Source organism: Gossypium hirsutum, chromosome D06 (assembly GCF_007990345.1).
Source record: "Gossypium hirsutum isolate 1008001.06 chromosome D06, Gossypium_hirsutum_v2.1, whole genome shotgun sequence".
In the NCBI taxonomy this organism is placed as follows: domain Eukaryota; kingdom Viridiplantae; phylum Streptophyta; class Magnoliopsida; order Malvales; family Malvaceae; genus Gossypium; species Gossypium hirsutum.
The window spans coordinates 41,254,257-41,266,437 of record NC_053442.1 but is presented as its reverse complement, the minus strand read 5'-3'; the positions used below and the strand labels follow the sequence as shown (position 1 = coordinate 41,266,437).

The 12,181-nt window shown below is 31.6% G+C and overlaps 1 protein-coding gene across 1 annotated transcript; it reads left to right on the top strand.

The window, feature by feature from the left end:
• Positions 1-1,439: 1,439 nt before the first annotated feature.
• Positions 1,440-4,243, top strand: LOC121218460 (uncharacterized). Its single transcript, XM_041095647.1, is given in 7 exon segments — positions 1,440-1,829; positions 1,914-2,022; positions 2,255-2,281; positions 2,284-2,307; positions 2,310-2,404; positions 2,494-2,521; positions 3,315-4,243. Coding segments are annotated over 7 exon segments (570 nt in total). The 5' UTR covers positions 1,440-1,571; the 3' UTR covers positions 3,344-4,243.
• The last annotated feature ends 7,938 nt before the right edge of the window (positions 4,244-12,181 follow it).

Here is a 12,181-nt window from a genome sequence, read left to right as displayed (position 1 = left end):
AGGGTGGTTCAGTGGTGAGTGGCGAATGTAAAATGAAGAAATTAAAATTATTTAAAATAATTTTAAAATTTTTCGGTACATAATTGATTGATTTTTAATTTATATATTAAATAATTTCAAATATAATTGTAAAAGATACGATAGTAGTATTAATTTTAAAATATTTAATTTAATTATCATTATAGTTTAGGGTTTAATATATATGGTTTAGAGTATATATATGGTTAATTTAGGATTTAGGGTCAGTTTAAAAGTTACAATTTTAAGGTTTATAGATTATGGAATCAGAGATTAGGGATTCTGATTTAAGGGTTGTGATTTAAGGTTTATGGGCTAGGGGTTAGGGGTTAGAGGTTAAGATCAGTTAGGGATTTAGGTTTTATGGATTCGGTGTCAGGTTATGGTTTAGATTAATTAGTGTGTTTTAATTTATATATTAAATAATGTTTAGGGGTTAGAAATTCGGGGTCAGGTTAGAGTTTAGGGATTAGGGATTCAGGGTCGAGTTAGGGTTTAGGATTTAGATTAATTAGTATTTTTTAATTTATATATTAAATAAGGTTTATGGGTTAGTGGTTAGGGGTTAAAAGTTAGTGATTTAGGGTTTAAAGATTCGGGGTCAGGTTAGGGTTTATGACTAAAAAGTATTTAATCTAAACCATTTGATATATTTAAATATTAGATTTAAAAAAATTAATAAAAAATGTAACAAATTGATACGGATAGGTAACTATCTATTTTGGATATATATAGGACCAAATTATAACAAATAAAAATAAAATACAAAAACTAAAATCATTCCACATCGAACATATAGCAAAATAATTATATTTTAGTTAGGAAGAAATATCTCTAATAAAATGGAGATTAGATCGGAAATGAATAATATAAAATCATGATTAACGTCTCAATCTTTAATAGAAATTTGATATGTGAGAGATTAATTGCTTACATTGGATTATTCTAACTTAATAATTAATTATAGCCATTAATCATTTTTTCTTATTAAAATATACGATATTTATTTTGAGAGTATTTAATTTTTTTATAAAAATTCAATTTATAAAAAAATAATAAATATTTTATAAAATCATTTAACTAATAATTTTTAACAGACAAAATAAAAGATTTTTAGCATAGCAAAACAGTATCATTTTATTCCAAATGAAATAAATTTTTGCGGCGTTTTTATGAAAAATGCCGCAAAAAGTAAGCAATAGCGGCGTTTTTATAAAAACGCTACAAAAAATAATTTTATTTTAAAAAAATAGCACCCTTTTAACATAGCAAAATAATGTCGTTTTATTCTAAATAAAATAATTTTTTACGGCGTTTTTTATAAAAACGTCACAATAGATAACTAATAACGGCATTTTTATAAAAAAAGCCACAAAAAAATTACTTTTTAGAAAAATAGCGCCATTTTGTAAAATTCCCTCCCCAAAATCCCCAACTTTCCCCCCTAAATTTCCCACATCCAAGAAAGAAACCCAAAAGCTGTGGAAGTCCAACCCCTCTCTCACCCCATATCTCAAGTCCCCGAAGAAAAGTTCCATTTTTTGCCTTCATCAATGGGCGGCCATGAAGCTGTGGAAGTTGCCAAGACCGTCCTCGAAGTCACCGACGTCGCATGGACTGCCTTGGAATGTAGCCACCACCTCCACCATCACCATAATGCTCCCCACAATCTTCACAATTCCGAGCTTCAAAAAGAATTGGAAAACCTAAAATCTGAAAATCGACGTTTAAGGAATCAACTGGAACAGAACCTCAAACTTCTCAATAATTTATCTGAATCTCCTGTTCTGTTAAACGATTGTCCTCCTAACGTATGTAAATTTCAATCTTTTAGGGTTTTTTTTTTCTGTGTGTGTTAATTCTTTTTTCGTTTTAATTTCTGAAATTAATTGCAGCTCTATGCTCGGTTGGTATCTACCGTAGATTCTAGAGACTTTTTGACCCGACTCAAATCTCTTAATGAATCCGATATTAAAATTGAGTTTCCATTCAAGGAAGCTGCAGGTTCTTATATACTAAATCTCTTCATTTAATTGTAATTGTTTAATAGAATAAATTATGGCAGAGTAATGCTACTTTTCTCATCATTTTTTTATAAACTATTTGCACCTGTCAATGTTTAGGAATTCATACTTGGACGTATAAATTATGACCTCATCTGGTGGGGTAAATTTCTCCTTTTATATTAGGAATGTATGCATTGATTGATCAGGTAATCTGTTTTTTTCTTAATTAGGAGATGATATACATTCAGCTGAAGTTCTGATTGGTGGATATGGGTAACTGATGAAATGATGAGAATTACATTGTTGTTAGCGAAGAGCATGTTGTGGTTGGTGTTGCTAACTTTATGGCAAAATGCCTTTTATCAAACCCTAAAGGTCAGGTTTTTAACTACTTGTTTGGCTTTTCTCCATTCGTAATTTACTATATTTACCGTGTTCTTATGTTTGTTTTGTGATCCTGATATTGCAGACTTTGACCCCAGAAGAACTGCTGAAAAGTAAGTTTGCTTCATACTGTAATTGATATTTTTTTCAATGTGCTATTTTCTTCATGTTGATTCCTACAATACTTGTATATTAGGCTCTCGCCACTTATTTTTTGTGTATTACTTTTGAATACATTCGTCAACCATGTATATTTAATAGAACCACTTATCGATTGACTCATACATATGAAGGGTGACTAAAGTTGTTTTGAAAAGAAATGAACATGAAAATAATGCAGGGATCCTACACCGATAAGCTTTGGTATGAAGAATATCGATATACTGTCTATTTGTTTGACAGGGTGGCCTGCCAATGTATGTCGCAACACTGGGTTTATATGGCATGAAGCCCCCAACAATTGCTGTACCTACTTGTATAAAAGAAGATGTAGAGAAACTCTTTGAGTTGCATGGAAAGATGGATCAATCAGAGCTTAAGCATAATTTAATTGGCTTGGATGTGGGTAATGTGCAACTTTTATTTAACTTTTAAGAGCTTATCCTTTTTAACTTTTAATCGGCTTGGATGTGGGTAATGTGCAACTTTTATTTAACTTTTAATAGCTTATCCTTTTTAACTTTTAATCGGCTTGGATGTGGGTAATGTGCAACTTTTATTTAACTTTTAATAGCTTATCCTTTTTAACTTTTAATCGGCTTGGATGTGGGTAATGTGCAACTTTTTAATCACTTGGTTATAAAGACATCATAAGAGATCAGTTTTGTGCATAATCTATTTTTTTTTTACACTTTTAGCTCAGTCGAAATGTTTCTAATATGTGCTTGAAGTTGCTGTGTATTCCAGGGGCTTTGGGATGTAGAAAGCGACAATGATGACCAAGAAGAAGGCTACGTTTTGTGGATTATATCCCAGTTTTACTCATTCTATCTAAAATGTTCTTTGCAGGTAAGTCTTTTTGGTGTTCTTAATAGATTTTTAGTAGTTAACTGTTGAGTAACTTTGGTGCTCTGCTGAAGTACCATGATTCAGGATAATCACTTAGTTTAGATGCTTTATAAATGCTAATCCTGTTGTAAATAGTTTCAATAATGAATGAATATTTGATCCTCACTGTATTTGTGCAGGTGTGTCACTGTTTGCGGCACTTGGCTTTTTTACTGTATGGTGGAATGTAATTGCATTGACATTTAGTGTATTGTTTCTAATTGTTTTAATGGCATTCGAGCTAGCTTAGTGTGATAATTTGTTTTATGTGTAGGGAGCACACATTTTAAAACTTGTATATCATTTTTCTTTTTATATGTTGACATAAGCACATTAAGCTGTACAAGGATATGCAATTTTCAGTTATAACATTGGACTAATATTTTCTGTTTTTCTTCATCTTGAGTTGATGCGTACATGATTTATTGAAAAAAAGCTTTTCGTTTCATCTTAAGTAACATGGTTCTTTTCTTTTTCAAGTTCTAAATTGTTTAACAATAGGTTCTTTGTTTTCTTAAGCAGGGATGATGAAGATAATTTTGTTGCCAAGATGAAGGCAGCTGAGGAAGCCTTGGAAGCAAAACAAAAAGTAACAAATAGCTTGTCTGCTACCTGTTCTATTTTTTTTTTTATCATGTTTTATAATTTTGTGACAAATTGTTCTTGGTACTCTGAAGATATTTATGAAAAATTACCCTATGATTCTATTGTATTTATACTGCATGGCTGCACTATGTATTTCTTAACTAGTTTGATAAATTTTATGTGTGGTGTTTAATTTTTCGTTACTGTCTATGTAATTTTATGTGTGGTGTTTAATTTTTCGTTACTGTCTGTGTTTTAATTTTTCATATGTATTATTTATTTTAGTTTTGATTCTAAATTTTTATTTTTACTTTAATATTTATGACAACTTGAGTTCTAACTTTTGGATTTTAATTGTGTTATTAATTTATTATTTTAAATTCTAAAATTAAATTTATTAATTTTTATATTTAGTTTTAAAGTTAAAATTTTCATAGAAAATTTAATTTAAATAATATTTTTTATTTATCATTAAAAAGTATATTTAAAGTTCAAATTTAAAATTTAAAATATAATATAATATTTATCATAAAAATAAATATTATTTGATTAAATTAGTTTTTTTAAAGGTTATATTTTTAGCGGCGTTTCTACTAGAAGTGTTGTTAAAGGTTTATTCTTCAGTGGCGTTTGTGGGAAAAGCGTCGCTAAAGGTCTTGATCTTTAGCGGCATTTTTGGGAAAAGCGCCGCTAAAGGTCTTGGTCTTTAGCGGCATTTTCGGGAAAAGCGTCGCTAAAGGCCTTGGTCTTTAGCGGCATTCGTGGGAAAAACGCCGCTAAAGGCCTAAAAAGCGCCGCTAAAAGCCTGTTTTGGTGTAGTGAGATACTCATCTCAGCTACCGGAACATTAACCTCTCTGACCTTTACAAAAGAACACATCTCGTAGAATGGTCTAGTTCCTTCCCTTTTTTTTTAATGCTAAATAAAATTCATGCACCATAGGGATTATTGTAGGCTCTTCGGATGGCAAACAAATTTTATTTCATTCTTTTTTTGTTGCATTCTCCCATATCCCTTTCCAATTCCTCATTAGGGGATTGAATCCCTGCTCCTAGATGAAGGTATATGGTTGAGTTATTGCAAGTATTTACCCATGTCACCTTCTTGAAACTTTACAGCTACGTTTGAAGCGCTTATACTGAAACTCGCCATGGGATAATCTATTTTTGCTGAAATTCCCTACACAATCTAGTATGATTGCAAATTGATTTTTGTTTTTCTTTCTTTATAGGTGATAACTAATAGGATCAATTTGACTTATTTATAAATTAGAAGAAGAGAATAAAACATATTAGAGTTATAGTTTATTTTTACTAAGCAAGAGGTTAAGGAATAAGAATCCTAATATAATTAAACTATAAAAACATCAGCAGTTAGTGTTTTTTAGAAAATAGAGTTTCCGTAGGGTGTCGCGACATCCTTCTGTGATGTCAGGACATCGAGGCAGGTTTCATGATTTTAGTGTTCTTTGTTTTCGCGACATTCAGAAGTTGTGTCGCAACATGCAAACCATTATCTCCTATAGTTTGTGGATTGACACTCTGGTCATCATCATCATCATCACTCTTTTCGTCTATTGATTCTCGCTTGATTCATTGTAAATATCATAGTGTGTTGTAGTGCAAAATTTTTTAGCAACTATTGTGTTGACTTTTCCTCCAAACTAATGTTTTACTCTTTGACCATTAACAAGAAAAATTTGCCCCCCTTTCCCGATCAATTCTACTATTCCATGAGGAGCTACCCTGTCCTTCTTGATTTAAACTTGCCAAGGAATAATTTAAGTCTTGAGTTAAATAGTAGAACTTTCTATCCAGGTAAAAATTCGCGCTTTCTAATCTTTGCATCTTGTCAAAGTCTACTAATTTCCTTGTACATTTTAGTGTTTTTTCTAGGCCATAAAATAAAATCTTCCAATTCTTGGAGTTGGAATAATCTTTCTCTCTTAGCTAATTTCAAGTCTAGATTTAACTCTTTAATCGCCTAATATGCCTTCTTTTCCAATTCAATTGGTAAGTGGCAGTTCTTATCATAAACTAGCTTATATGAAGACATACCTAAAGGAGTCTTATATGTTGTTCTGTAAGCCCATAATGCACCGTCTAGCTTTTCTCCCAAATCCTTTCGACTAGGGTTTACTATTTTCTCCATAATCTATTTTATTTTACAATTAGACACTTCTTATTGCCTATTAGCTTGTGGCTGATAGGTCGTCGTCATTTGGTGTCTTATGTTGTACTTAGCCAGAGCTGCTTCAAATTGCTTGCTACAAAAATGAGATCTTTCGTCACTGACCAACGCATGTGGTGTACCAAACCTAGCAAATATTTTTTTTGTCATGAATCTCACTACTGATTTTGTATCATTGGTAGTTAAAGTGATTGCTTCAACCCATTTCGAAACATAGTCAACAGCCAGGAGAATATATTGATTCCCAAAAAAATTAGGAAAAGGTCCCATGAAATCAATTCCCTAAACATCAAATACTTCAACCTTATTTATTCCTATTTGCGGCATTTTATCCCTTTTTTTATATATTCGTAGTTCACTGACATCTGTCACACCCTTGTATGAATTCATAGGCATTTTTATTTATAGCTAGCCAATAAAATCCTAATTGTAGCACTTTTTGAGCTGTCCTTTTTCTACTGAAATGCCCTCCACATGAAGATGTATGGCATCGTTGTAAAATTTCATATATCTTTTCCTCTGCTACATACCTTCAGACCAATTGATCCGCACATTGCCAAAACACATATGGCTCCTCCCAAATGTAATTTTTTATTCGTGGGCTATCCTCTTTTTCTATTGCCAGGATGCATGTGTGGGAAAGTCTCCTCTTGCAATATAATTGATATAATCTGCATACTACGGTGTTGTATGCTCACTCAGCATGATCTGATGGATATCTACCCTAAATAATTGCTCATCTACGAAAGTTTCTTTAATTTCTCCAATATTCTCTACTTTTAAATCATTCTCAAGTTTAGATAAATTATCTGCAATTTGGTTCTTAGTCCCCTTCCTATCCATTATCCATAAATCAAATTCCTGAAGCAGTAAAACCCATCTCATTAGTCTAGCTTTTGTTTCTTTATTCTTCATAACATATTTTAAGGCAGAATGGTCAATATACACATATACTCTATTTATAATTAAGTAGGGTTAAAATTTTTCACAAGTGAACACTACGACTAGCATCTCTTTTTCAGTTGTAGCGTAGTTGCAGTGCCGAATTTAACATTTTACTACCATAATGAATAGCCCCAAAGATGTTATTCTGCTTTTGTCCCAAGACTGCACCTGTTACATAATCACTAGCATCACACATAATAATAAAAGGTTCTGACTAGTTAGGGGTGATGATAATTGGAGCAGATATCAATTTTTATTTTATTACCTCAAAAGCTTTAACGCAACTTTGGTCAAATATAAAAGGTGTTTCTTTTTGAAGGCGTTGATTCAGAGGCTTAGAGATGTGAACAAAGTCTTTTATAAACCTCTGGTAGAACCCTGCATGGCTTAAAAAAAATCTTGAACACCTTTAACATTTTTTGGGTTAGAAAGATTTTTTATAACCTCAATTTTGGCTTTATCCACTTCCATACCTTTTCCTGATATCTGATGCCCCAATGCCAATCCTTCTTTTGCCATGAAATAACATTTTTCCCCAGTTAAACACTAGATTAGTCTCTTCGCATCTTTTTAGGACTTTCACTAGGTTACCTAGACATTCTTGAAAAAAGTTTCCATAGACTGAAAAGTCATCCATGAATACATCCAACCCCTCTTCTAACATATCAGTAAAGATAACGATCATGCACCTCATAAAGGTTACTGGAGCATTGTGTAGGTCAAAAGGCATTCTTTTAAAAGCCTAAGTACCAAAGGAACATGTGAAAGTGGTTTTCTTTTGATCAACGGGATGAATTGGGATTTGGTGATACCTTGAGTAGCCATCAAGGAAACAATAGTAATCTTTACCTGGTAAACGATTGAGCATTTGATCAATAAAGGGAAAAGGTAAATGGTCCTTTTTTACTGCATCATTCAATTTTTGGTAGTTAATACACACTCTCCAACTAGTAACTGTTCTCGTTGGAATTAACACATTTTTATCATTCTCGACTACAATTAGACTTCCTTTCTTTGGAACACATTAAGTAGGTGTAACCTATTCACTATCGGAAATGGTGTAAACAATACTTGCATCCAGCCATTTAAGCAATTCCTTCTTTACCACTTCTTCATACCTGATTAAGTCTATGCTAAACATCAACTACATGTCTTTTACCCTATTCTAATCTACTTTTATATTGACAAAATGCAAGATTAATTCCTTTAATATCAACAATCATCCATCCTATCACTTTTTTATGGCTTTTTAAAACACTTAATAGAGTCTCTTCCTGGGTTGCTTCTAACCCTGCAACAATGATCACTGATAGAGTATTTTGTTCTTCCAAATAGCCATATTTTAAATGTGCAAGTAACGAATTCAATTCTAATTCAAGAGGTTTAATAACATATGGCACCAATTTTGTTGAATTCAAGATGATTTGTTCTGGCTGCCCCTTACTTTGCCTCCACCAATCAAGTTGGGATACCACGTGATCATTTTCTTGCTCCGTACTGTCCCATTCTTTTTCTATTTCTAATTGTTTGACTCCATTATAATTAACTCCAATTGGTTACATTCTTGTTTTTTTTTTATTTTTTTTACATTCCAGGCCCTCAGTTTCTACTTCATAATATTCCTCCCAAGTAGATTCATTAGTACTAAAATTTTTCCAGTATTTGTATAACTTTTTCCATAGTTTTCGTCCAAATACTTCCACCAATCATAATATCAAATTTTCATTTATTCTGAATGTCCAACCTATAATAAAAATGTTGTATTTGGACCACAAAGTGTATACCCTCACCTAATATGGAGATGAGAATTGTTTTAAAACTTTCCCATGCCTATCCCAATGTTTTAGTAATAAATTTCTTAAAATAAAATAATTGGGTATAATTACTGAGTACCTTTGTCATAGGTATTTCTCGGTGAAGAAAGGGCTGCACAAACTTAGTCCAAGTGGTAATGTTGTTTGGGAGAAGTGGTTCTAGCCACATTTTTGCCTTCTCATCCAATGAAATTGGAATTAATAACAATTTGATAGCACCCGATGGAACGCCTACATAAGTAACAGTGCTACATATATGATCAAATCTCCGCAAAAATGCTATAAGGTCCTGAGTTTTGTGATCGATAAACCTGACATTTTCAGAAATCCATGTTAGTAAAGAAGGATTTAGTTCAACGTGTGAGTTATGAATGGCAGAACAAGAAATACTAGATCGTAAACAATCTATATCAAACAAGATTCTTAGAACCTGCGTAATTTTAGTAGTCTTATTTATAGATATCTAAATTGTATCTATGACCTAAAAATTTCCTAATTATTCCTAATAAGTGTAAAAATTAAAATCAAATTAGTGATTTTGTCTCCTCGGCAATGACGCCAACAACTTAACCGCCTCCAGATGTACTAATGTCCAGAGTATGAATAATGCAGTAAAAATATAATATGAGGCAGTATCCGCAAGTATAAGGGTCTAGTTGTAATATAGTTACAATGAAGTAATTATGTACTCCGAGGATCATACCCAAGGGAGGCAAATGCTTGATCAATTTTAACCTAAACATCAAAAGATCTAATTAATACTTTAATTTAGTTATAGTACGACAGTAAAATAAAAGAGAGTTTTTAAGATTTTTATAATAATAAAGTAAAATAACACAACAATTAAAATTCAAAAGATCAAAGAGTAAAATAAATCAAATCTTGATTATGGGTGATTAACTTGTTTTGGTAATCCTCATCAATTGTTACTTTAGGCTCCTCATCAATCAACTAGTCACTATCCCAACAAGATCTTTTGATCTTCCATTCAAATAACAAGTTAAGCAAGAACTACTTATCTTTCAACCTTACAGTCCAGACTGGTTTGGGGTTATTAGGCCTAGGGTTTTAAGTTCTTCTTTCCTCAAACAGCTGATCAGTTAAGTAACCCTACAAAATAATTAATGAATCACACCTCCACTCACTAATCCACCATAGAAGGATTAGTTCCTCGTGGTTTTCATGAACAATATGGAACTGGTGCAAATATAAGACATGACAAATGAATTAGAATATAGAGTGTAAGAAAAAACCTGATTTGTATTTTGAATAAATTGAATCCAGAGAGTTTCATCATTACCAGAAATTAGATCTCTCGAGATAAAACAAGAACAAATTGGAAATAACCTAAAACCTAAGAAGAAAGTAAACTAAACTAAAATTTAAAATTGGAATTCTAAACTAAGTAATTGGTGTCCTTTACATGTGACAAATGAGCATATATAGATCTCAGGTGGTTGTCGTCCTTAACCCTAGGTTAGTTGACATTTCCCAAGCTTTAAGTTTGATTATGCAGACCAAAATGCCCCTTGGCTCGTGTTATTTTCCGTCTAGAGCTGATGTTGCGACACACTAGGACCTGTGTCACGAAATAGGAGTCAGTATGTAACATCCCATTTTTCAATGGTGTCGGAAATAGTAGTTTCAGGACCACAAATTTGACAAGTAAATTCATAAATATTATTAGTTAATATTTATGGGTCGAATATAATTTTAAAAAGGTTTTTGTTATGGTAATTTATGTGATATGAATGATTAATTAAGTTCAAGTGGTAAGACCTTAAGGTCAAGTGATTTTAGAAAATGAGGTTTCGAGACCTTGTTTCTATAAACTGAACCATAAATATTCTTATAAATATTTATGGAGTGTCACTAAGGTGGTATTAAAGTTTCGTTAAGAAATTTTAATGTTCTGATAGTTAATTAATTAAAAAGGACTAAATCATAAAAGATGTAAAATTTGATCACTATTTGATTTGAGTGATTAATTGGCTTATTCAATAAAGGAAAAGGGACTTAAATGGTAATTAAACCATTTAAGGAGTTAGTGGACTATTATGGACATGAATTTCATGTTTTAATTAGTTATTAACAAAGGTTAAAATGGTAATTTGATAAATTAATTAAATTAATTAAAACATAAATAAAAGATGAATGCTTGTCATCTTCCTTTCTCTTTTGTTTCAACCAAATTTCCATGGAATTTTTAATCTAGGTTCGGCCATGGCGGTTTTCTATTGCATGGTAAGTAATTCTTACCTTTTTTTAAAATAATTTTGATGTTTTTGAGATCGTTGCAACTAGGTCTAGCTAGCCTGTGCCTTCGATTTTGAAACTGTTAAAGACATTGAATGTTTCCATTGATGAATCTATATTATTTTAGATGTTAATTGATGAATTTGAAGTGTTGGTTGATATTTAAAAGTATTTTGTTAAGTAATTTTGATAAATTTATTTATTAAGGACTAAATTGTTGAATTAGTAAAAATACCAGGATTTGTTGTGAAATTATTACAAAGGGGGGCTTTATGTGATGCCATGAACATTTTTCTAAGCTTGTATTTGGGCAAAAATATTTAAATTGCATGTTTTAGGCTCAGGGACTATATTGAATAAAAGTAAAATGTTAGGGGCAATTTTGTAAAAATGTCAAAAATGACTAACTTTCATAAAATAATTTTTTACTATCTTAATTAATAAATTGAATGAAATTATTAATTTAGATCAAGGTCGAGTGGAAAATCGAGAAGAATAGAAAATTACTAAAATACCCCTGTACTTTAATATTTCTGCAATTTAGCCAGGTTAGTTTGTAAGAAATTAATTCTATATATTGTTGATTAAATTGAATGTGAGTATGTGATTTTATTGTGATTGAATCAATATATATATATGTTATTATGCAATTTATCTTGTAAAGAAACCATGGAAATCTAACGATGTACGAAGATTATCGAACCCTATTTGAACCTTAGGAATTTGTAGGATACAAATGACATGTCATTAGGGTTTACATGTTTTGGGTGCTGGTCTTGAATGTCCTACCAATGGCTGAGTTTAGGCATTTTTACGGATACTCGACAGCTTGTGGAGAAGCATCGCGTAGCTACGTTCTGACCTACTGCTTGTGTAAGCAGGCCCATTTCACAGCTCGTGTAAGCATACTCATTTCACAGCTCGTGTGACCATATA